This window comes from Cydia pomonella, chromosome 9, assembly GCF_033807575.1.
Source record: "Cydia pomonella isolate Wapato2018A chromosome 9, ilCydPomo1, whole genome shotgun sequence".
In the NCBI taxonomy this organism is placed as follows: Eukaryota; Metazoa; Arthropoda; class Insecta; order Lepidoptera; family Tortricidae; genus Cydia; species Cydia pomonella.
Genome location: NC_084711.1, coordinates 20,577,996 through 20,603,914, shown reverse-complemented (window position 1 = coordinate 20,603,914; position 25,919 = coordinate 20,577,996). Strand labels below are relative to the sequence as shown.

The following is a 25,919-nucleotide window of genomic DNA, read 5'->3' as shown; positions in this document are numbered from 1 at the left end:
ACCTAGACAGTTTAATTTAACAGACAGCAGTGCAACTTGTGTGTGTTGGATTTCGGTCGTATCACGATCTTTGCTGGAGAAAAATGATAACTTCCTTCATACGATTTTTTGTGTGATGTCCTTAAGCCTTAGCCATCGGCTCCTCTAACAAGCTTATCTCGTTTCCAGGAGCAAGTGGGCACCGTGCTGCAGCAGCCGCTGGCGCTGGGCTACATGGTGTCCACGGCGCCGCTGGACGCCATGCCGGCGTGGTGGTGGGCGGGCTGCACGCACCTGCGCGACGCCTGCCCCGCCTTCCTCAAGAACGCGCTGCACCTGCACACCGGCTCCGTGCAGGCCGCCGACGACTTCACCAGCCTCACGCAGCGCAGCTCGCACGTGCACCCGCTCGACAGCCAGGTCACCACGGACGTGCTCAGGTACCGCTCGCAGAGCCCTCGGCCGTGCCATCTGCAGGGCACGTGGCGCACCTCCGGGACGCCTGTCTGGTGTCTGGTCACCACTGACGTGCGTTTTTTTAATGTATATTATAGGAGTTTAGAGGGTTTCCTCTAACTTATCCTAAGATTGATGACGGGATGTCCCTCCGGGACGGACGGGGGACACGTGATCGATTGCTCAGAACGAGGATTAACGATGCGGGCGAGAGACGACATCCTAAAGAGAACCGAGAAGACGAGTGGCGGGTGGATTACTGGGTTAGAGCGCGAGCCCTGGTGTTATCTGTGCCACTTTTAAATACGCATGGAGATTAGACTATGACGCAGTAAAACGACGTGCTCAATAACAATTAAGTTCCGCAAACTGAGTAGGTTTGATTTTAGCTGTCGACGTCACGTCCGTCGATCGAAACCGAAGATGACCTGGCCGTGTAGCCTATGTGCTAATATTAAGCTCCATAGCGTATCGTAGTCATCTCTCTCTATTACTTTTCCATAATAGTGCGACAGTGACAATTGCGTTTCGTTCTTGATGGAGCGTTAACGAATAGCCGGGTCCACACAGAGCGAGCATACGCGCGAGGCAACTTCCTCACGCACAATACGGCCAGTGTAGACGAGATTCGGCCGAAGCGGCGCGCGCGTTTTCCTCGCCCGATGGCTACGCTGGCTGATATCGGATCGATGTCGATGAACTAAATCAAACTCAATCATCCCTTTCACTAAGGAAGAGATAAGTTAGCATATGGCGGTTGTAATGCGTACTGCCTACTACTACTAATAATTATCTTTGGAGAAAATTATGGCGAACTAAATCGTTTTAACATTTCGTATGGAGTGTCTCTCTGCAAACTAAAATTCTCTACCTCTGGTGATTCTATTAAAGATAACTTTTGGCCCAGTTTGACATGATAATACATGATGAGGTCCAAAAATATTCAAAACTATTAATCTAACGAAAACGTCAAAAATCATAACAAAAACATGATACAGCCATATGTTAACATTGCAGGTACGTGCTAGAAGGCTACAACGCGCTCTCGTGGCTGGCGCTGGACGGCGAGACGCACGACCGGCGCTCGTGCCTGCCGCTGCACGTGCAGGTCCTCATGCAGCTCTACCACACCGCCGCCGCGCTCGGTTAACGAACACATTCGGCCATCTTGCGACTCGGCTCACACTCGGCCCTCCTGACAACGGCACGTCCTCGGCTCACACTCGGCCCTCCTGACAACGGCACGTCCTCGGCTCACACTCGGCCCTCCTGACAACGGCACGTCCTCGGCTCACACTCGGCCCTCCTGACAACGGCACGTCCTCAACGGTGAGCGGCGGGCGAATCTGGCGGCGCGGCCTTATTTATTCGAGACGGTCAGATAAAAGAGTACACTAATTTATTACCCTAGTTAATTCGACATAGCATTTTTTTCTATTGTAAATCGCTACCCTCGAAATGGCCGTTTAAGAATAGAATTCTAGACGACAGTACTTAGGTAAATTATACGATAGAGTAGGTGCCGTCGACTCGCGCGCGGCTGGACCTTGTTACGTTACACGCTGGGTTTAAAATCCACTGACAGACGCGATTTGATACGTAAGTTAGACCATTCGATTGTAAGATGTTGGTAAAGATTAAGAGTAAGTTGTTAACATCAGAGATGATGGGATTTTGGATAGTTAGTAACAATTGGAAATACAACTTTACTTGGCTATTAATTTTACGTAAATTTGACATCCATCATTTTGACATTTTAACAAGTGGCTTTTACTTATATTTGCAACTGTACATAAAACTATTTTATTTTTTACTTTGTTTATTTTATGAACGCTTCCAATTGTTATAAACTTGCAAAAATCGGATTGTATATTAAAAGGCCAAGATAGTCACCTATTCGGGTAGCTTAAGTGTATTTATCATTCAACGCTTGTTACTTAGTGGTGATTGGAACATTTTGTATCCACACCATCCTATCCACTCACTTGCTTTTGGTAACTGTAGTTACCAGCTGTCACCCTTATTTTATTATAACAATAGAAGTCACTGGAAAATATGAAGCATGTGAGGGGCTATACATTATTAAAAGCCCAATTTTATATTTGACAAAATATCAGTGACCGGATACATGAGGGCAGTTTAATTCTGACCTAGATAAGAGTAACACCATTTTTAAGCATTTTATTGAATGAAATCAATTTGTAGCAAATATTATATTGTATTTTTTAAAACAACAGTGAGAAAGTTAATTGAAGTATTATCATTTATCATGAAACAATGAAATTTTAACAACTGTCTTTCTGACAACTTGTTTACAAGATACCTAAAATCATAAGTTTTTAATGAACGACGAGTCAAAAATGCATAATTTAACTTATTTAAATCTGCTCACGCGATATTTTGAACGTCCAATGAAATAGATCTCTACGACCTTCGATTAAATTTATTATTATATACAAATAGACATCATGAAATTTCATAAACGCTGGGATAACCAGTAAGATTTTATATAAATAAAACCTTTTCAATTTGGACAAACCATTAACTTTGACAAATTCTAAGGGCATTGCATAAATAATTGTTATACCTTACTTTGGAAACGAAACGCTTCCATTTCCAGTCTTTAATTTAGACTACTCTTCCGCGATCTCCTGTTCCATTTGTTCATGAACCTCATTTTAAATAGCGTTCTATTTAGAAATCATATTATTATATACTTTGTACTCATAATTTTATTGAATCATCGACGTATTTTTTTACGTATAGTGTTGCTGCGATTTCGAAAGTAAACAATGACGTTAATAGATTATTATTTTAGCGTCAAAGAACTTTTAATATTATGAAATTTTGAAAATAGATCATTCGTATCGCGTCAGCCCTAAAACTGGTTTATTAAGGTGTATTCGTGTAATTTCGAATATTGGGTAATCATGAAAATCATTTAAAAATTACTCATATTCCGTTGTAATAAGAGTCCGTTTTCGGAGTTATCAGCCATTTTTATCGTTTTGGAACTACGGATTAGAGATGTGCCGACTAGTCGCCGACTAGTCGGGAAAGCCGACTATCCGGCCACATTTATAGTCGGCGACTAGTCGGCGACTAGTCGGCAATATGAGCCGAATAGTCGGCTGCCTAGATCTTCCAAAAAAATAAGGAAATAAAATAAAAACCACCATACTCGAAGTGTTTGCCGATTTACCCAGTCCACCTCGCGAAATAAGTACTTGGCATTGATTACACTTCACTTTACTTGAATCATCTTCAACATCGTCAAAAAATGTCCACACGCGTGATTTTCTTTTAGTCATAATGTTTATAAAGATCACTACTTGTTTATTTAAACTTTTAAACAACAATTACGATTCGTTATGTATGTTTTTCTAATAATAACACACCGGAGCAACAAGTGAATCGGAAAGGTAAACAAAACTAGTCAAAACATGAAAACGCAACCACGTGCGGCAGCGAATCAGGCGACCCGAACGTTCCCGATTACGCCCGAACTTAGGCGAAGACCATAGTCGGCTACGCCGACTAGTCGGCCGACTAGTCGGCCACCTGACTGCCGACTAGTCGGCTAGTCGGCTAGTCGGCCAAAACCGTAGTCGGCACATCTCTACTACGGATACATCTTATATAAAGCTAAACTGTATTACTCACCATATAATGTTTGACACTTTGTACATTTCATCGGTTATCTCTTTATTCACATGTGAATGAAAAAGCTGACCAGTACACATTGCCACATTGTTTGCCGTTTGACGGTTCATCATATTCATGTAAAAAGGTGGGCATACTACCAGTGACAATGATTCTGTACCAAATAATCGAATACAAGCTAAGGCATGAGAAACTCACCATAAGACGAATTTATTATCATCATGTACTGAGGATCAAAATGGCTGTATTGTCTACGGTAAAATTTAAAATATGTAATAAATTATTTGACACAAAGTTGACCATAAATGTATAAGTTACCCATTGTAATTATTTCGATGAAATAGAGTAATATTGTGTAGAAGATATCGTCAGGTGACAAGTAAAACTAACTAATTACAACCACAAGTTCGTAGCCATAATGAACCATATTGCTACTGAAATAAGGTTGATTTTTGTTTCATTATTTTTTGGTAATTAGTGCTTGCTTGTCACCTGAAGATATTGTTCATGACTTAATTATTTCTCACTCAAATGGTTTTTTTTATAATTATGACTACATTTAACTGTAGATTGTGATTGGTAGTGTGTCCAGCCCGGGGCGTCATGTCACAAGTTATGTATTTATTACGGTTGTAATATTATTGCCACGTTGCGTTGTTGTGCTATTTATGTATAATGTAATATATTTTTATTTACGTTATTGTATAAAACCGGTATGAATTACCAAAGGAGTAGATACGTGTAGTTGTCTAGATATTTTTTACCACCACTATATTTCCTTGTATTTTATAAATCAAAAGGCGATCTTAATTTATTACTCGGATATTATTTTTATACGATTTATTTAATATGAAATTATTTTGTGTAGTGTTTTCTAGTTGGTTCGCTCGGGTCGTTCGCGTAGCTAGAAACAGTTAGCGACAATTATATTAGACGAATTGACAGCGATGAGCGATCGACGCTTGTACTTGTACAGTTTTATACGAGGGAACAATGAGCTCAAGCCAGATCACAGGCCGCGCCGCAAATACACAGCTGTATAAACGTTCTGAAAGCTGTATAAATGTCACATTCAAATGTGCGCTGAGTAGTAAGTTACATAGAGCGCCTTAAAGTGCCAATAGCTAAGGAACCGTTTATGCAAAGTTGATTGGTAGAAAATATCATTAGATAAAATCTTGTACACACTACGGACGGTCAAAAAGGAAGTCTTAGGTCGCAATTACAGCTTTTGGCTGGCGCAAAAATTACCAATGATCTAGGGCATTCCTTATTTGACCGCTCTCAGTATGTTTTAGTAGTCTGCGGTGCGGCGATACATTCTAAACGTAACAGAATTGCTAGTTGTATGTCTTATGAAGAAAAAACTCCGGTTAAACTAATTAGTGACACCAATAGCTTACGGTTAGATAGTACGAGAGCCCCTAGATAACGTTCGAGTAGCATTTGTATAATTTTAGACAGCGTCGTTTTATAAAAATATAACGGAGTCCTCGACCAACGGATAGGTTGATTCGTCGAATCTCCAACAGTTCGGTAGTTATATGAAATTTTCTATTTTAATATATAAATAAAGCTTAAGTGTAATTAAACGAGGTTTGCCGCGAACTGTAAATATGGACGGAGCGTGTGACTTGTACTCATTTTTAATGTTGATTTTTATCATTTTATCGTATCGCTGCAGACTGTCACGTGAGAAAGATCCTCTGTTTCATAATAAGCTGGAATCAAATCAATTCAGAACAGTGATTTTGTTGCTTAGTATCTAATTATTGATGTTTTCGTGCGAACTTCGCCGGCGGTGGGGGCGAGCGAGGAAGACAGCTTTAACCCGACGGTCTCGCTCGCACCCGACGGGGGCAGCGCACGCGCCGCGCCCGCGACTAACTGAATTATGCCTAGTTGAATATGAAATGTTTTAAATGTGTTACAGCATTTGAGAATATTTAATGATGTTGTATATAGTTTATATTTTGTTTTGTAAAACATTTTGTACATAGCGTGGGAGTAGTTGGTAGTACTATTGCCGCGGCGCACGTCTTGAAGGAACCACTCGTAATTTTTGTACAGTTGTTGAGCGAGATTTGTAGTTGAATGTATTATTTTTAAGAATTTTTGTTTTCGATCTTTTTTGTTATTGTGAATTGTCAATTTTTTTAGGGAAATGGGATTGTACTGTACATAGACCTCACCATTTTGTCATATACTAGGATAAGCGGTCAAAGCTGATGATTGAAGTGGAAATCAAATTTTCTAAATGGAGCAATCATTAGAAATTCATAAAACAAAATTAGTGTAATACTTGATATTAATATAACTTTATAAATAACTGAAAATAGGTAATAATAATTATGAATAAAATATTACGTATTTAAAAGCACTGTTTTATTTTGTCTTTACAAATCTTCAGCAAAACGAATGGCAATATTTTTTTACAAAAATCAACCTTGTTTCTTTACTAATACTCTACACTTGTAATTTGTAAGTTTTGTTTGCCACCTGATGAAATATGCTAATTTATCTTACGATACTGCTTGACATTATAAATTAAAAGTCTTAAACAATTTGTTTGTATCCTTCTTATGCATAATATTGTTTTCTCTAACAGCGTAAAATATCCTCAGTCTTACAAATAATTTCTTTAGATAATCAAGAGGAAAACACTGGCATGGTGTTTCGAACTCAAAACTTGATATTTTCTTTAATACTTGATGCCCTATACTGTTTATCTTCACATCCTGTCTGCAATAGTCTCTAAATCTCTTCTCTAATATCATTATAAAGTCTGTAAAGTTTTGGGGAGGTACCAACTTGCAATTTCTGATGTCAAGCGGCACACTAGAGCGGTACGGAGGCACATACTGCCGACTCTCTGGGCACTGACTCAAGTAGTCTTGGAAAGTATTGCATGAATGGTGGTCTATACATTTTAAGTACAGATATCTACAGACTGTTTGAAATCTCTTCTTATCAGGCAAAGCAAATCTGTAGTCTGTGGTGCCTACTTTGATTGTCTGATTGACAGGTTTGCCCACTGACAATAGAGCTTGGGGCTTAAATCCACACACTGAGTTAACTTTGCCATCCCCAAAAGGTTTTTTTAACATACTGTATATAAAGCATCTTGAGAATCTTCTTTTGAAATGTCTAGTAGAACTCCTTTTGGTTTTACTTGTATTTTTTGCCAAAAACTTGTCATGGCAGTTTTGACTAAGTCTGCTAGTAAGCATCATTTTTGCTCCTACTTCTTTCAATTCGCCAAACAATTGCATTACAGATATAATCGATATTTGAATGTTTTCTATGAACTTGATACTTTTTGTGATATCCTTTCCATCATTCTTCCTTATTATTTTCAAGTTTTGAAGTATAAATAAAAATTTATTTAGGAATTTGCTTTGATATTTTCTATCTGAATATGCCCTCTTGAAAGGAGACATAGTTACATGAGTTTTAGAGTTCAACATGTCACATAAGGTATTAAATTTCTTTGCAAATAGAGTATTATCATTGCCATCTGAGCAGGAACCTTTGACATAGAAGTGACAGCTTTTAAGGTGACTTTCTACAGTTTTTCGCAGCTTTCCAGTGTCATAAATGTAGTAAATATTTTTATCATTAATTGAAAAATAAGTTTTTGCTGGAGTGACTCTCTGAGATTCTAGCATGTAGAATATTTCAGTTTTTGGGTCAGATACAAAGGCTCTCACATCTAAGCCAACATCTATAAGCAAAGTAATGATTTCCTCTACCCATATAGATATATCAGGGGAATTCTCATGATGAGAAATAAAAGCATGAGCAATGGGCTGTGTCCATTTTCCTAGAATGCCTTGAGCTATGAATACTAAAGCATATTTTGCTGGCTCAATCTTCTGTACTCCGTCTATCTCATGGAAGCCTTCGACTTTATCTCTAGTTATATTATAGTACAAACTGGGCTTTAGAGGCATACTACTTATGGACAAACTACAAATCTTTTCTCTGACTGACATGTTTGCTACTTTTATTTTGAATGCATTTATTAACTTATTATCAAACTTTGTAGTTTTTGGTACAATAAGCTTCTTCAAAGCATTTAGTTCTGGTAAGCCCATCATGTCTTTTAGCAAACTGTAGGAGTTTGCACCAGAGAAATATAAGTTAAGAGCAAACATGTGAAATTTGTAGTTGTCCGCATTATCTTTACAGTTCAATTGCCATTTGATAAGTTGCACCATGCCTTTAGACAGGTTTTTGCTGCAACTTTGTAAAAATTGTTCACTTGTTTCAACTGGTTCAAGCTTTCTTCTTCTTCTTGTGTCATCATTTTGAGAGGTTTGGGTTTCCCTGGTGACTTTGATAACACTCTCGCAGAACTGTGACATATCAGGAAAGCCAGTCAACTCAGGACTTGTGAAGATTGTGGTTGAATGCTCGTCATCTATCTTTTCAACTTTAATGTCATCTGGTGATATTTCCATCTCAGAAACTGGGTCATTATTATCACATTCTGATACAGCCGATGAATCCATGTCTACATTTACGAAATTATCTGTTATATCAGGCTTTTTAAACTTCTTTTTACGAAGTTTTATCTTCTTCCTGCCATCAGACGATTTATTCATGAGAAGAGCTTGGTTAACATGTTCTAAACACGGGAATGCATCTTTTGTGAGACATTTTCGGCTCTTAGCTAGTCCTTCACATTTTTTAATGAAACTATCTTGGAAATGTGCTTCGCAGATTCTGTGGTTGCCCCTTGATTTGTTGTCGACAAGTTTATCGAGTAAATCTAGACGATCGACCGCTTTCAGCCACCCGTATCTCCTGAAAACGATTACAATTAGAGTAAAATACCCAATATCTAAGAAGTAGGGATTTTCTTTGTATCATTGATCGTAGATATGGGACCTAAGACGGTTTATTTACCTTTTTCTATCACTAGGATAAATAAAGAAAGAGAGATTTTTATTCGCAGCAGAAGACTGCTTACACACGGTACATATTTTACCAACCATCGAGACTGATTATTTCAATCAAAATTAAATATTAGCAAAGCAAACAAGGTAAAAATATCCCCCATAAGCAATGACTATTTGACTTGACCAGTATTTGACATTTGAGTGACAGTGACAACCAAATAAAGCTTGACATACATTATACGTTTCCGTAGATACGTACGAGGAATGTGTTAGTTATAAGAACCAATAGATTTACTTCATTTATACTATGACAAACCCTCTTTGTTAGAAGAAAAATGAGCGGAATTCAAGTTAATCTATAATATCCTAGACAAAACTAATTATTTTCATTGGGTTAGGTCAGATGGCAGTCGCTTTCGTAAAAACTAGTGCCTACGCCAAATCAAAAGTTGTCAAGCGGACCCCAGGCTCCCATAAGCCATGGCAATATGCCGGGACAACGCGAGGAAGAAGAAGATATTTTCAGTCCCTATATACCTTACTGAAAAAATTCTAAAAAGAAAAGACATCTTCCTTAATTCATAGACATTCCAAAAACTGTTAAAGCTAAACAAGTAGAAGCCCTCGCTGGAGGACTCGCTCGTCATGATATAAAGCATTCAACCAATTAATCTGCTTATAGTCTGACTGTTTCCAGATATAACTTTTTTTTTTTTAGTTTATTTCACAAATCACAATATACAATGTACTTATAATTAAAGTTTCGCCAAACTGTAAAACAGTTTGTTGGCGATGCGCTCCAACTAAACTAAAACAATAATAGGTACTGCTTGAGAGCCATATATCGACAACACAGCTGTCAACTATCTATATGTAATGTGTAACTAAAATACCCCACCTTATGTAACAGCACAGCCGTAGCCCCGTAGCATCTTTTGGAAAACTTATTCAATTGTTAATATTCGCGCAAAAAAAAAACCAAATGCAAACTGGTTTTTCAATGGTTGTTATGGCTGTTTAGAATACAATGGGGCACAGATAACGCACAGACTAATCCGTTGATAGTATACACTTTTGGGGTCATTACATTTATCTTGGTCTGGGGGTACCGCTGTGAGCCCGCGCAAGGGCACCACCGAAGCACTTCGTCGTTTTTTTTAAACCTCATAACTTGCGTTTGGATTATCCCAGATAAACAAAATTCTCGGGATATGATGTCAATAGTGGACCTATTAAACATAAAAAAAGTTTAAATTGCATAGCTCTTATACTTTAGATTTTATTATTATTATCTAAAAAAACCCGTGTTCGTCACTGACTCACTCATTCACTGATGATCATCAAAACTCTAAGGAGAAGGAAATTTCTGAAGTCCTAGAAAGCTGAAATTTGGTATGTAAGCTAGTATTAGTACCCTAACAACAAAATATTCTAAAACTTGGAACTTTTACCCCCAACCCCTTAAACTAGGTGATGAAAATTTGTATGAGGGTTCCGTGAATTTTGATGCTAGGGGTCTGAAAATTGATATATGGACTCATTGTTATAAAGAAATAAATACATATTTCAGTAAGTCGTCCCCACCTTTTAAATTAGGGGATGTTAGATAAGCAACTTACAAAAAGAAGTGAAATCCATCCCAAAACATTTTCATGTAAAATGTTGCCAAGACAAAGCCAGAGCCAAACCAAACTACTCTCTCTCAACTCTACAAGCCCAACACAAATTCACAAACTCTACACCTTAGTCAAAATATGTGGCTCGGCCGTTTCGCCTTATGGTTTCTTCTTGACAACATTTTACACGAAAATATTTTTGGTCGGATTCCTTATTCCTTTTTCAGGACACATTAATGGGAAGGACAGAGAAAGGTATATTCCCTATTCTTCTTAGCAGAAAATGTTCGGCAATTAGGCTGCGTTTTCACCAGAGATGTGCGATTGTTTGATATGAGGTTAGGTGTGGTTTTATTCAACCTCATTTAAATTGAATTAACCTGTTAAAATAAAACAGTATGTCCGCGTGCAGGATAATGAATACCGTTCTTTAAACATTTATCATCATGGTAACATCGGTAATCAAACGTCATGTCAAATATTATTGTATTTGCCAGTAATAGACTAGACGCAATTTTGCCAATATTGTCCCCTTATAAAACACAACATCACCATTAAATCAACATTATCGTTTATCTTACGTGTTTATAAGCAGACCGCTGGAACAACCGTGCACAACAAACATTACAAATGATGTCTTTGCATTATTAAATCGCTCGAAAGCGGTACCGTGGGCGTAAAAGCGTGTCCTTTACGCATCAGCATAAATAAGTATTTAAAATGAAGATTAACGAGAAGAATTTGTGTGCGTTCGCGTCTTCAGCGACGCCCGTGGACCGAGAGGGTTGGCTGGACATGCGGGAGGCGGGCAAGAGCTACACGCGCCGGTGGTTCACGCTGAAAGGGAATCTGTTGTTTTACTTCGATAAGAAGGGGGATAAGGAGCCAGCGGGCGTTATTGTGCTGGAAGGATGCACTATTGGTATGTAACAAACTTACTTTGATAGTGTATTCATACTCTTGTTCTCTAAAAGTTAAACATGATTACTTAGGGAAAGAAGTTTTCTAACCAAATATGTCTTTAAAAGGTCTCACAAAATATTTCCATATAGTAATTAACATTACCACAGCATGTTTCAAAAACAATATCTTGTTTTATTGTACTGTAGCCATAGTAACCAATGTAATACAAATATTATTCAAGATTATTCATTTCATGGTGTAAAAAACATTGTGGTTCCAAACTGTTTTAATATCATGACTTATTTGGGAAATGATCTTTACTCCCGGTAAAAAAATAATTGTAGGTGCCAACTCTGCTACCACATGAAAACCTGTAGCAATTCGGCAAGGTATATTTGCGAGGCCCTTCGGTGGCGGAAGAATTAACAAATAAATTTTTACAGTCACCCACATTTCCAATCCACATGAATTGAGCATTAGTAATTAGCCGGGTCCACCCGGCTATTTACAGTATTAGTAATTGGCAGTTCATAATCCAATTTCCTTATTAGTGCTCTTAATCTAATTTGAGTGCCTAACATTTCTAGTAGTAAATTGATCTGTAAATTGGTTCGGTTGTCTATATAATCATGCATGATAACTTGAATACAGTGTGTTGAATAGAAACAAATTCACGTAATTTTAATGTCAATAAGTAAATTAATTAGTAATTTCATCATAAGTAATTGTCAGTTATTATTTCAAGTTTTGCATAAGGTTTTACAGCTAGTATAAGTGAAACCAATGGACAAAATGGCTCACTAAATGGATGGGTCCAAGTGGGAAAAGCAGATCAGGAAAACCAAAAGACTGTTGGGTCAACAACATCAAAAACATAGTGGGGACAGATTGGATGGAGAAGGCATAATCGCGGAATGATTGAAGACGGAGGAGGCCTAAAAAGGGGCCATGTCTTAGTATACAAGGTGCCCGTGAGCATTGCGAGACATTTTAACTAAGAAACTAAAATATTCAGAAACTAAAATGTCATATAATATTTTCTGGATTAGGCCTAGTTTTAGAGATAATTAAATGTTTTTCGAAATCATTCTTTCGCCATAAGTCGGTACAAAACACATTTTTGACTGCGGTATTGCCACTTTGAGGTCTAGTCTGGGCATACCTATTGATTGACATCGAAAAATTAAAAAATGTAATTATTATTAGAGAGGCTACCCCCAAATAAAAAAAAAAACTTTTTATTTAATTTTAGGTTATGTGTTTATCAATAAAAATTACGTTTTATGTACAGGAGTGTTCAAAAGAAGGGGAAAAAAAAAAAATATTTTGTTGAAGTTCACAAAAAGTTATATAACATTTTTTGCTTCTGTTGCTATCAGGGATGCACCGTTAAAATCTCTCGCAATGCTCACGGACACCTTGTATAAAAATGTTTTATGTTTTTAACTTTTTATGTAAAGTCATGGAAATAAAGGCTATATTATATTTTATTATTATAAGTTTATCTTTAAGACATATGTCTAATTAACAGACTCTGTGGGCTGTAGACCTCACGAAACCCCCTCCGCCAGTATGAAAATTTTCCAAAAACTAGGAATCAACAAAAAAAATCTATTTAACTTTAAAACCTGCTCACAAAATTTACAGTAATAGGTTGAAAAATGTGATCTGTAAAGAAGAACATCCGATAAGAAACAATTTTTGCCGAAACGAAAACGCTTTGCTTTGGTCAATAAAAATAAATATCTTATCCTCAGAGCTAACAGAAGAAGAGGAAGCCTACAGCTTCAAGATTGTCTTCCAGTGTGCGGGCGGACGGACATTCTACCTGTGCACCAACTCGCAGGCCTCCATGGAGGCGTGGATGAAGGCTCTGGCTTGTGCCAGCTATGACTACATGAAGCTTATGGTGGCGGAGCTGCAGAGGCAGCTAGATGAAGCTGAAGGTAATGTCCTACAGCTGGTAGTATTCCAGTGACATTCTACCTGTGCACCAACTCACAGTCCTTGGAGGAGTCCGGGCTCATAGACTTTTTGGCGATGACCCATCTATCAAGTCAACATTACAGAGCCTTGAGCATCGCCGTCGAGTCGCTAGCCTATCGGTGTTCTATCGGATACATTTCGGGGAGTGTGCACAGGAACTGCACGATCTGATCCCACCTTCCCCTTTCCATCATCGGACTTCCAGGTGTGGGGAACGAATGCACCCGTTCGTGGTACACATTCCATTTGTTCGCACTAAACGGTTTGCCTCCTCTTTTTTGTTACGGACGGCTAAAGAATGGAATGCGCTCCCGCCCTCTGTATTCCCTGATAAATATGACCTCGGTCTCTTTAAAGCAAGAGTGAATAGGCTACTACTGAATCGGTGAGCTCCATCTTAGGCCCTGTCTTCACTTTCCATCAGGTGTGACTAGAGCCAATCGCCGATCAGTTTTTAATAAAAAAAAAAAAAAGGTGTGGATAATGGCCCTGGCCTGCGCCAGCTATGACTACATGAAGCTCGTGGAGCTGCAGAGGCAGTTGGACGAAACTGAATGTAAGAGACTTCAGCTAAAAGATAATTTTCCATTATACAGGGGCTCGTACATTCTACCGGTGTACCTACTACCTACTCGGACGCTTGGGGCGGCCTCGCATGGAGGTGATCAGTGTAGGAGGCTGGCTCAACTGGTCTCGACTGGAAAGAGCTAGAAGCAGCCACTCAAGATAGCAACAGCAATTTTTTATGGACACTGCTAGTTTGTTTTCACTTTTCATATGTGGGGTGATCAAAAATATTGGATTAAAAACTCAAATGCAAAAAGATGAGTAAAAATTCGGCCAGAATCCTTATAAAAATTGTCGATTTTGTCCACAGCGGAGGCAGCAGCAGAGGCCGCAGCGTTAGTAACCACACCAACTGAGGAGCCTCGCGCGCCGCCGCGGGGACAGAGATATAATCCCTTCAACAAGCTGCCAGAGAACGAGCCAAAGGCCGTGCAAGGCAGCAGGCACCGTGAGTATTCCTTCATCTTCATCTGGACATACATTCACGTCCCACAGTTTAAATACAGGCGCTTTAAATGCCATTGCCTTGAGAAGACCTCCTGTTTCTCACTTTCTTAATAAGACACGTGGGGTAATTTTTAAACTCATCAGAAATTAAATTATTCTATTTCGTCGCACAAAAAGCTACATCCAAACATTTTCACGTCACAATTTCACGACACGATTTCACGACCTGTCCGGTTTAGAGGTTGATGACCCTGCCTATGAAGCCGATGGTCCCGGGTTCAAATCCTGGTAAAGGCATTTGTGTGATGAGCACCGACATGTGTTCTTGAGTTATGGATGTTTCCTGTGTAAGTATTTATGTATTCTATATATCGTTGTCTAATTATTATTAGAGATGTATACTGTCTCTAAATGTCAAATTACACAAAAAAACTATGATAAAAAAATAAAACCAATAAATAGTAAATTCGTTAGAGATGTATAAATAAGTCTCTAAGTCTCAGAAATAAAATAAAAAATATATTTATATTAAATTATCCTTAGAGATGTAGAGGGTCTCCAAGGCTTGAACTCTTGTATATATAAATAATTAAAAGGCAAAAAATTAAATCAGACAAGAGCCGAATGAAGTGTCTGACTTTAATGCCACTCAAAAGTAAAGTTAGGTACATACTTATAACATGTAGCCCGTGTAAGCCTAAACAAACCGGTCTCCACAAACAGCACCCGTTCACGAGTATGACGCGTATCTCAACCATCGCCTCCCTCAACCTTCATTCGGGACCTGATCAACGACGCCACCATATTTAAATATTTTGTACCTACGTAATTTTTTTTCACTCCTCAGATAAAGAGAACCTCCGGCCAGATATGTCTCGCAAGAAAGTTCCGTTCCGCGATATCCACACCGCATTCGGCCGCAAGATCCTCTTAGACCGTAGCGAGTGGCGCGCCACGCTGGCCAAGCGACAGAAGGCGGTAGAATCATCCCTTATACAGCTATAATATCGTGAATGGAAAGTTGAAAGATTATTCGTCTGCAATTTTACAAAAGACACTATTTAACTTCTACACCCTTACGCTTAGACCAGGCACCCGTCCACCCCTTGCCAGAAAAAAGCCTTTAAATGGCTTAGTCGTTTATCGAATATCCCAAACGATTGACTTTCCCTTTGATTTGCTTACCCATTCATTTGAGTTAGCTCTAGGGTTTCCCTTTCAGAAACACCGCTCGCTAGAATGAAAGGGTATAGGGACCGTGCGCGTTGGAGGGTCTGCCATCTTGTGGCCTGAATTGGAACCTTAAACATGTACATTTACACGTCACGTGTTTTCTTGTGCATAGTAGGTTGTGCCATCTTGTGGGCTTCATCGGAACAATAAACATCACATTTACGCCTCGCGCCAAAAATCTGACGGCTCCTGTGCTGCCTCCTACAGTTCATGCACGCTCCCTATCCCCTTCCTAATTAAAAAAATTATGACAACTGCTGTCAACGTGTTAGACACGCAGTCCTTCGCTTTAAACATAACTAAGAAGTATTTGATTCTATTTTTACGAAGATAAAGTTGAAAATGTCATAAGCGTTAAAACTTATAATCGAGACCCCTTAAAGAGGATAGCGCTTAGGAACGGGTATCAGCTTACCCGTATTACGAAGCGCATAAAACACCAAATGAAAGGGTTTTAGTTAGCAACGGCTTTGGTAAGCAAAGCATTACGAAATACCCTTCCATAACCCTCGAAGGGGATACCGGACCGATTCCTGGCTTAGACATTCACACCTTTGGGTGCAAGATGCTCGAGCCGAACGACAAAAAGCGGTAGAAACACCTTTTATTAGTTATAAAAAGTGACAGAAGTTTGTAAAATAATCGCTTACACAGTTACAAAATAACAGTCCGTATACGAAGCGATAGAAAGCTGTTGAATCGGCACATGTACTTCCGTAAGAAGCAATCAAATGGTGTGTGATCACAGCTTATACAGCAGTGATTAGCAACGCGGCGTCACCGCTTGCTTATACAGTCATCGTCAAATACTTCGTAGCAGTCAAAGTGGCCAAATAGTTCGGTACACCATACTAAATATATGGTGTACCGAACTATTTGGCCACTTTGACTGCTACGAAGTATTTGACGCTGACTGTACATCGAGATACACACGTCGAGATTTGTGCAAAAATTACGTTTGGCGACCTTCAAACTGGCAATTGTGGTCGGAGCCTTCCTCAAAAATATTGGATTCGAATTATGTATTTCACGATTTCACAATCAAGTAAATGTTTTGATTCACCGCCTGCACTTTAGCTATAATTAGGCGTATAATAGGATAAGAGACCTTTACTTAAATAAATTCCATGAGGTGAGATTTTAGGCAAAAAATCTTCATAATGGTTTCGAAATCCAAAGGGGTGCCTATTCATGAGAACTTTGTACAGTCAGCGTCAAATACTTCGTAGCAGTCAAAGTAGCCAAATAGTTCGGTACACCATATATTTAGTATGGTGTACCGAACTATTTGGCCACTTTGACTGCTACGAAGTATTTGACGCTGACTGTACGTATGTATGTGTTGTTATGATTATTGCAATTATTATCACAGTTTCACAGTGAAAAAACATTTAGGACAAGAAGCTACAAAATATTACGAAAGTATTGAAGTGTTATCATTATTAATGATCCGCTGACCCAACTTTTGTTTGAATTATTCGTCATGTTACAAAGCGTAACAATTTGAGTCTTTTCACCCATGTGATAAGGTCGACATTAAACCATTGGCCTAGAATAAAAATTCTGTTATATTTTCTTGATTATCATTTAATAGTGTACTATTAAGAAGGTTATAATATTGATAAATTGTTAAATATGCGCTCACTTGCCTATCAGTATTAAAAAGCGCTTCTTCTATTAGTTCCTACATCGATGTAAATAACTATTTAAATGAAATAAATGAAACGACGGTTGTATTAAGTAGTTTTATTTAAAAATCTTTGTTATGTAAACCAACACTTTACAACGTCAACTGAGACAGGGGAGAGACGCGACAGCGTCGCCGCGGCGACACGCCAACGACATGCTGACGACGCCGCGACGACACCGACGCGTGCGCAAGTAATTTTTCAGCCGCGTTCTTATCCTAAGTGCCGACAAGCGTTATACAATGCAATCAATTGTTTTGGTATTTCATCTTTTTATATAATTTAATGAAACTAGATAACATTGAGCAATACGGTACATTAAGACGCCTTCGACTTCGGACGCCCGACGCGGAGGTGACACTGTACACAACATGTGAGTCAAACGCGATGGAAGACAGTTTTCAAATGCCCAGTTCAGAAACATGGTAACAAACAAGTTTACACACAGGTTAGGGATAAACCGAAAATGTCAAACTTTAACGCTCTAAAATAACTTGTTAATGTGTAAAACAATATAATATGCCTCTATAAATATAATATAAGCAAAACGTGCCCGGATCAAACTCCGTACATATATGCCCCACACTCACAACGCATACTCTAAATCTATAAAACTACAAAAAATAAACAGGGGATCGAACAGACACAGTGACACAATTCAACTTCATTACAATTTTATAAATTTTAAAATGATTCAAAGTGGAAACGCGAGCCACTGTGCCCGGCGCGCCCGAAAAAGTAAAAATGTCATAAATAAGAAATATTTGGTAACAATTCCTTAAAGATTAAATGGACAGGGAGACTGCACGAAAACAAATGGTTACAAAAGACAGGACCGTTAGTATTTACACAAGGTTACATTTTTACATCACTAACCAATCGGCTAAAACTAACTTAGAAATATCAAACTGAAGAAATCAGTCACGCAAGTTCATGAAAAGAAAACGTACAAAAGAAATATACAGTTAGAGTTAACTAGAACTAAGTAAAAACAATACTAACAAAGTTATATACACTTCATGTGGTGGGTGGGAGTTAAGGATCTGGCCACTTAGAGAAAATTATATTTGGTCATAAAATTACGATACACTAGGGCTAAATGTTGGGACAATATTTGTGTTGGTCTAAATATAATAAAATGAATATAGTCATATAACCACTGCGGAAAACTAACAACTAGGTTACTCTGTAGTTTAATTACAATTCAACGGTTACATTTGAGTACACTGTCATGAAACACTCATAAATAATGTTAATAACGCTACTGTAATACTTAGTACATGTAAATTGCTATAACATATGGGATATGCAAAGCAAAGTGGCCAGGTGCTAGCGTGGTGGGTGAAGCGTCCATTCAGAATCAAACTTTACTGCTATGACTTTAGCGTTTAAAATTGACAATTTGAAATGGACGAATCATGTCGTCAATTTTTTAAGTTTTGAACTCTACTTCGATGGTCTTAGGGTTCTTATTTCCGAGATACGAAATGGACGCGTCGCGTACTGTTTCCCTCGTCGATGAAGATTGGACTCTATATCGTTGGCATAGAGTCGTTGGCGGGGTCGACGAGGGAGAGAGCGCGCGCTATAGTTCGAAACGCTTCTTCCGCTCGGCCACCATTCCGACGAGCGGGGCGACGGTCGTGCGCGGGCGCGCGGAGCAGCGGCGGGTTCTCAGTTCTGAAACGAACCAATTATTGATGAATGATGATTAATATAGTACATTACGATACAAGTGCGAAAAATAGGAAATTCGAAACGAGTGGCGATAAATTAAAACACGACCGAAGGGAGTGTTTTAAATCGGCACGAGTTGCGAATTACCTATTCGCACATGTATCGTACAACGTTTTACAGTACATATGGCCCTTTAAATGTTCGACACAGTAACGTAATATGCTACTTCTCGCACTAGTGCTATAAAGTAGCCCCATATGTACTGTAAAATAAATTATTGACTTTGATAAAGTACGAGTATTAGGTATCCGTCATTAACCCTGTGACCGCCAAAAACGATAACTGACGCGCGCAGCTACAGCCCAATTTTCGGGTCGGCAACGCGCATGTCTCCTCTGGAGTTGCAGGCGTACATAGGCTACGAAGATTGCTTACCATCAGACGGGCCTTAAGCTTGTTTGCCACCGACGTAGTATAAAAAAACTCTCGGCATGCTTCATAAGCATACGCACTTGCAAAACTGAAACCGCAAGAAATTAATCGCAGTGCGTTCTAAGCCTAACTTCTACAAAATAAGCAATTATGGACAAATGAAAAGGGTCCCTGGACGCAACTCCAGAAGTAAAGAATGATTCAGAAGTAATCGTATCAAATAGACAGTGAAGATGGTACCTGGACGGGCGACAGCTGCAGGTTTCTGGTAGCCTCTGTCTTCGCGAACTGTATCTTGGCGGGCCGCGTCGGCCGCGCCGCCTCCAGCAGCGGGCTGCTCCGGGACTTCCCCTGTTAATATATTAACGTTGACGTTAAGATCGAAACGACAAGAAGAATGTTAGGTAACGTCGAAATCTGGCTAATGCGGAGACCCCCACATCTATCGACGCGGAGTCGGCAATTGCCAATAAAAAAGAACTTTATGTCTACGCAATAAGGGCGAAAAAGGCGTTGTCTGGCGTCAGCCGATGCGACCGACGTCTTTTTCGCGTCATTCGCGAATCGCTTGCGCCCTGGGGGCCTACCGCGAAAACAGAATTTCGTAAATAGCGAGGATCTTTCTCTTTTCCTCTCACTAAGACGTAATTAGAGTGACAGAGAAAAATGCCCGCAATTGACAAACTTAAATTTTTACGGTTATAGCTCTGAACGCATGCTGCATTTAACATTTATTCATTTTTTTAGCATTTATCGAGTCAATCGTAAACTGACGTAGTCGAGATGCATTCGCCAGATCTGGACGCACCTTACGCTGACGTCAAGTCACTAAATTGCCCGTATTGCACTAAAATGTTAGTTACTTGACCATACGCAGCTAGAGTCAGACCAAGACAAGTTTGCAATGATTTCGATAGCACACAGAGTGTGTTATTTTAAACGTCAAACTTCTATGAAATTGACGTATAAAATAACACTTGCACTGCGTGTGCTATCAAAATCGTCGTAGACTTATATTGGTCTAATTCTAATCGTTTGACAAACATTGTAGTTAAACTTTATTATGGGGAAAATTGTTTTAAATTAATAATCTTCAATCAATGTCTTGACGGATTTTTAGCAAGCTCGGGGCAATTTAGATGATTTGAACATACTTTACGTTGTTAGATATTTAAAAAATTATATCTATCTAGAAAACATAAAAATATCAAATAAAAAATCGGAGTATAATCTAGTATAATATAAGGCTACTAATCTATTTATTAAACGAAAATGAAATCTGTTTTATTTTAATTTACTTGTAGTAAAATACTTAACACACACGGAAAAACATCAAAATAAAATATTTTAGCAGCTTTGATGTATTGTTATTGTGACAGCAAAAGCAAATTAGTATTAGGCCAAACATGACTTGATATTTAGCTCGTTAAATATATGATTGCAATTTTTATTTCATGCGAGGATCCTCTCTTAAATTATAAAGCTAATATTATAATTGGTTTTTGTAAATGTGCATGGCGACTTTATCAATGAGTTCATTCTTAATTTCTCCATGCAGTTCCGAAGCGCACTGTACCTACCTCGTTTTTGCATGTTAGGTTTTATATAGCTGTAAGTCTTAACATAAATTTTTATTTTTTACTTTGTATGTTACTAACACACATATGGCCTGTAAATGCCTGAAATAAATGATTATTTAATTTAATTTTAAACTTTTTCACTTACGATCAATTCACTTATGTAACACTGTGTATTTAGTTGGTATGGTATATAAAAATATTTATAACTAAATAAGCAAACCAAAACAAATCTACAAAACTAGGTGCTTAAAATAAATCACAAAATGTGAAACCTCTCCCAATCCAATACACCTCAGAATTGCGATCAACGCCATCTACTGGATTATTTAATCCTTCTTTTATGCCATCCACTTAAGATTTACAACATTTTTTAGCTTAGGAATAGATCCCTCACCAACCACAGTTGGCTAGTCAGAGTAGTTATGACGGCAAAAACCAAAAAAATACATATACTCATTACTCAGACAGGCACATAAGTTTGCCTACTGCCTTTGCCTACGGTGGCGGTAAGAAAGTACCCAAACGTCCTCTAGATGGCGCTGTTCCCAAATCTCATTTACCTGAGTTCCGCTGCCAGACGCCGGCCAGCTGCTGCAGGTGCTGCCACAGCGGCGCCTCCCGCCCATGCTGTTAGTGCACCCAATCAACCATAATGTTGTAACGATATACGAGACCGAACTGAACTATTCGCTATTATTACAACTTGTAATTTAATGCTATGAAATATAGTATTGTAGATATGCTGTTTGCAAAACGATCGTTACTAAATTGCGTTGCACAATAGTACCCACATTACATTTTTAATTCACGCGTACAAGGTGTGTTATTATATATCCGGATGCTTTTTAGGCGAAGTCCCTGGAACTATGCCTTGAAGTTATAGCCAGAGATAACTAAGTATAGTAACAAAGTGTGCAAGTGTCATTGTTGCGTACCACTTCACCGTAGCGACCGCGGGGTGATGTGCCAGCGGGGGGCAGCCAAGTGATCAAGTGACTTGCCTATTAGCCACCGCGACAATGACTAGACTCCGTTACATTTTAAACTCATAGTAACTACATTGGAGTTCATATTCAGCATCCACAAACCAGGGGCCCACCTCTCGAACGTTATTAGTCTAATATTATTAGTGTGTTACCACCCATACGACTTGTCAGGGACCCATTTTTCGAACGGTATTAGATTAATATTATTCCACAGCTACAGTCCACGAACTGTCAAACGGTATGGGTTACTAATAATATTAGACCCCAGTTTGTGGACTAATCATATTAGTCTTATATCGTTCGAGAAATGGGCTCCAGTATAGCCCCTCGACAATCATTATAAACGTCTTTCTTTTCCCCATCCACACTTTGTTACCGCGTGTGTGCAGAGTCCAACTCTATTTTAATGTTTCTATTCTAAATTTGATTTAGTCTATAAATAGTAGGTTTAATTCATGTTTTGATAAAAAGGTCATTAAAATGGCAGTTTTTATACGAACAGCATACAATTTTTCAGTGACTCACGAGGTAAAAAAGATGGTTTTACCGCGATCATTATGTGAGTCATAGTGATCATCGTTTTGCAAAGTCCCCATTAGAATAAATCGTGTCATATTGCAAAATATTAAAAACAGTTCAATTCGGTCTGTAAAAGATGAAGGATAATTGAAATGCTGAGATATTTTCTATATTTACATAAAGGGTGCTAAGAATTGTTTCTCTATACAAAGTACTCAAGAATTTTGAAATCCGAATAATGAAAAGAGCAAATCGAGATTGTATCGTAATGAAATGAAATAAGATATAATTTGGCATGAAGGTTATTGTGTGCAATGTCAAGCAAGCGTGGCGGTCAAACGCTCTATGGTATATGGTCTATGAAAGCGGTATAAGCCTGGCTGTTTAAGCTAGTGCCGTGGTCTCGTGAGGTGACGTGAGATATCTATTTCCTACTTTAAAAGGAATATGTATTTAACATAATACCGCTTGATGCGTTGTATTGCGCGGTGTTAATAAAATGTGTAGGTTTTTAACATAATTGTGGGTACAGCGACTTGTGTAGAATGAATTTCATCCATACATTGAGTATAGACTTTTGCAGCAGGGTGTACTTATTATTTATCTTTATCTGTTGTTGTTGTTGGGTTAGCTAGACTCTATGGACAGAACATTTGGAAATTATAATTCTTAACACAATTATTCGTTCCAAGTATGTAAATAAGTATTTAGACAAACCATTGAATTATTATTACTACGTCCGTGATAAATGTTTCAATGAAATAAAGTGTTATTTTTTGAAACCAGATGAAAAATATGAAAGCTAGTTTGATTTGATCGTCAATGTGTCAAAATTCCAACTAGTCAAGTATAATGATTGGTGGCTAAGATGAACTCTTATTAAATTAAGAGGGAAGAAATAGCTTTGCGATCCTAGCGACATAATGGTATTTTTTCTATAAAATTCCATTTCGGGAGAAAACGTTTTAGACTAACTAAATCTTAACAAATCACTTTGATTTTGACGTCGATCGCTTCAGCATTCTAAGTTTATAGGTTTCGCTTTTAAAAGAAATAAAACATTTCTTTTTGCAAATTTTGAAAAATAAATAATTCATCAATTTTTTCATTGTGTCAATAGCATACTAAAAATCATGGAGAATTGAAAATATTTAGAAGTGGAAAAACGTTTTTTCTTTAGGACGATCAAGTGTTATACTCGTACTTTCCTCTTAAAGAAATCATTTATATAGTTTAAATCCTTTATTCAATTACGTCTCACGTCACCTCGTGCGATGTCTAATTTCTGTAGATATGGAGTATGCAGGTGTGGACTTACCGCTCCGTCCTCGATGAGGTGCGGCAGCGCGTCGCCCTTCATCTCGCTGGCTTCGGACATTATGTGCGCGCGCAGCTGCTTATTCCTGGTATTTAATTGTAATATCAGTATAGAGGAACTTTGGGAACAAAGCACAAGTAAAACGTAAATCTTAACTTATTCAGCGTGATTTTGTTATCTCTAGATCTGAAAGGTTAATGTATAGCCTCGTGCCGCCCAATGTACATTTAGACGTACACTTCGTTTTGGTAGAATGTCAACCTTCACAAAAAAGAAATAAAGTAGCATTTAATTTCTCTCGATATTAATTTTCGAACAAGTGAAATTTAATCCAAAACAAACATTTAAAGATACAACTAGATTCAAATTAGCTTTAATTTTGGATGGTGGGAGGCACGAGGAGGTGGGAAGAGGATTGGAAGTCATACAGAACAATTTTTACAATGGGACCGACCTAAAACATATTGTTTATTTGACAGCTGGCAACTGCAGCTTCTTACTAGTATGAAGATGTCCTGCGAAAGTTTATAATTTCACCACGTCGTGCGTTGACGTCGCCTATATTTCCCCCACCACTAATTTCGCACATAGCCAATACTTATGTTTTTTTCTCACCTAGCGTCGAGCTGCATGATGTGGTTGTGCGCGTGCGCGAGCTGCGCAGTGGCGGCCGCGAGCCTGTCTTCTAGCGCCGCGGACTCGACGCATTTCACCGAGTACTTCTCGCTCAGCGACAGGATCTCTCGCTTTATCTCTTCCATTTCTTGCCTAAAAACAAATGAAGGTTAATATTGGTGAATATGGATCACAAGGGACTAGTTTGTTTTAGATAGGTTATGATATAAGCACGATCAAGAAATTTGAGCCGTATTAGCAATGGGGGGAAACTAGCGTTCGGGCATTCCCTGCTCCGTTCGGTTCAGCATTGGTACGAGCAATTATTAGGGTTGGTAAAACTTGACGTATCTTTGTTTGCAGAACCACAGACAAGAAAATGACTTGAATTTTGACAACCCTAAATAGCCGAAAGGGATAATGCCATACGTTAGAAAGGGACAACACGATTCGTATATAAATGTAACCAGTTGTCAATATCAAGTAAATACCAAATTAAAATATTAAATTTTCACTTGTAATAAAAATTTCTTTATTTTTTTCGTACTATAATTGTATACACTAGCTATCTCTGGTAATAAAACAAAAAATCCATTAACCCGCATGTCATATCAATGTGGTTCAGTGAAGGGGACGGACTGAAAATCAGCGCTGCGCAATCAATTTGTAATAAAATGGCTGACGCAGCGTACGCTGAGTCCGTTCCTTTTGCCGCGCATGCCTATTATTATTATTTTTAAGTGAAACATTGTATTTTGTGTGGCAATAAATGGTTTCTTATTCTTATTCTTATTCTTATTCTTATTCGTCCCTGAATCGCTGTCAAACTTCGGTTTTGTAGGAAGCTTCCTTTCTGTACCGTAGGACTAATATTTATACTGTGGTATTACCTATAGGCTAATCCGAAGGCGAAAATTGTTAAGGAAGACACGAGTAATTTTGATTCAATTATACAACGATGCATGCAAAACTTTTTCTACGCCTCTAATGTTTGGTATTGCCGTAAAAATGCCAAGAAATCGGAACATTCCAAGAAATTGTGTACGTTAGTTGCTGTTACTGTGACAAATTGATACAAAGATTGGTACAATTAAACCGTAATTCTAGCAGTGCAACGTACTGATGGCGAGTGCTAAGTTGCGACAGCTCGCCGTGTTGGCCGCGGCTCAGGAACTCCGCTTTGAACTTGTCCACTTCTCTTCGGACCTCGTTTTCATGCGCTTTCCGCATTGCGTCGAGCGCGGCGAGAGTAGCGCGCGTTTCTTCTGCTAACGCTTGTTCTTTATCCAGTCTGAAATTGAGAATAATATTTATTAGTATAAATAATAGGAGACGTGATTGGAGTTCGGG

General features: G+C 38.5%; 4 protein-coding genes across 8 annotated transcripts in view; 2 read left to right on the top strand and 2 right to left on the bottom strand.

Moving 5' to 3' along the window:
* Nucleotides 1-1,742, top strand: part of LOC133521654 (mediator of RNA polymerase II transcription subunit 13) — a 136,803-nt gene extending 135,061 nt beyond the window's left edge. The window contains exons 27-28 of the mRNA XM_061856741.1: nt 169-419; nt 1,453-1,742. Of these exons, the coding sequence (XP_061712725.1) occupies nt 169-419; nt 1,453-1,585 (384 nt within the window). The 3' untranslated portion in view covers nt 1,586-1,742. The remainder of the gene's footprint in view (nt 1-168; nt 420-1,452) is intronic.
* Nucleotides 1,743-6,466: 4,724 nt separating this feature from the next.
* LOC133521651 (uncharacterized) lies at nt 6,467-9,186 on the bottom strand. Its single transcript, XM_061856737.1, has 2 exons — nt 9,010-9,186; nt 6,467-8,907 (listed from the first exon to the last, which is right to left on the bottom strand). The coding sequence occupies exons 1-2, from the start codon at nt 9,096-9,098 to the stop codon at nt 6,639-6,641; spliced, it is 2,358 nt and encodes a 785-aa protein (XP_061712721.1). The 5' UTR covers nt 9,099-9,186; the 3' UTR covers nt 6,467-6,638.
* Nucleotides 9,187-11,122: 1,936 nt separating this feature from the next.
* LOC133521649 (sesquipedalian-1) lies at nt 11,123-17,490 on the top strand. Its single transcript, XM_061856736.1, has 4 exons — nt 11,123-11,540; nt 13,279-13,467; nt 14,385-14,522; nt 15,369-17,490. The coding sequence occupies exons 1-4, from the start codon at nt 11,339-11,341 to the stop codon at nt 15,524-15,526; spliced, it is 687 nt and encodes a 228-aa protein (XP_061712720.1). The 5' UTR covers nt 11,123-11,338; the 3' UTR covers nt 15,527-17,490.
* Nucleotides 17,486-25,919, bottom strand: part of LOC133521646 (protein outspread) — a 427,057-nt gene continuing 418,623 nt past the window's right edge. For 4 of the 5 annotated variants that reach the window (XM_061856728.1, XM_061856729.1, XM_061856730.1 and 1 more), the window contains exons 13-18: nt 25,690-25,860; nt 24,570-24,722; nt 23,955-24,039; nt 21,692-21,758; nt 19,792-19,902; nt 17,486-19,122 (exon numbers count right to left, since the gene is read on the bottom strand). In XM_061856728.1, coding sequence (XP_061712712.1) covers nt 19,028-19,122; nt 19,792-19,902; nt 21,692-21,758; nt 23,955-24,039; nt 24,570-24,722; nt 25,690-25,860 — 682 coding nt within the window. In that variant the 3' untranslated portion in view covers nt 17,486-19,027. The remainder of the gene's footprint in view (nt 19,123-19,791; nt 19,903-21,691; nt 21,759-23,954; nt 24,040-24,569; nt 24,723-25,689; nt 25,861-25,919) is intronic. The other variant, XM_061856732.1, reaches the window with a different exon arrangement.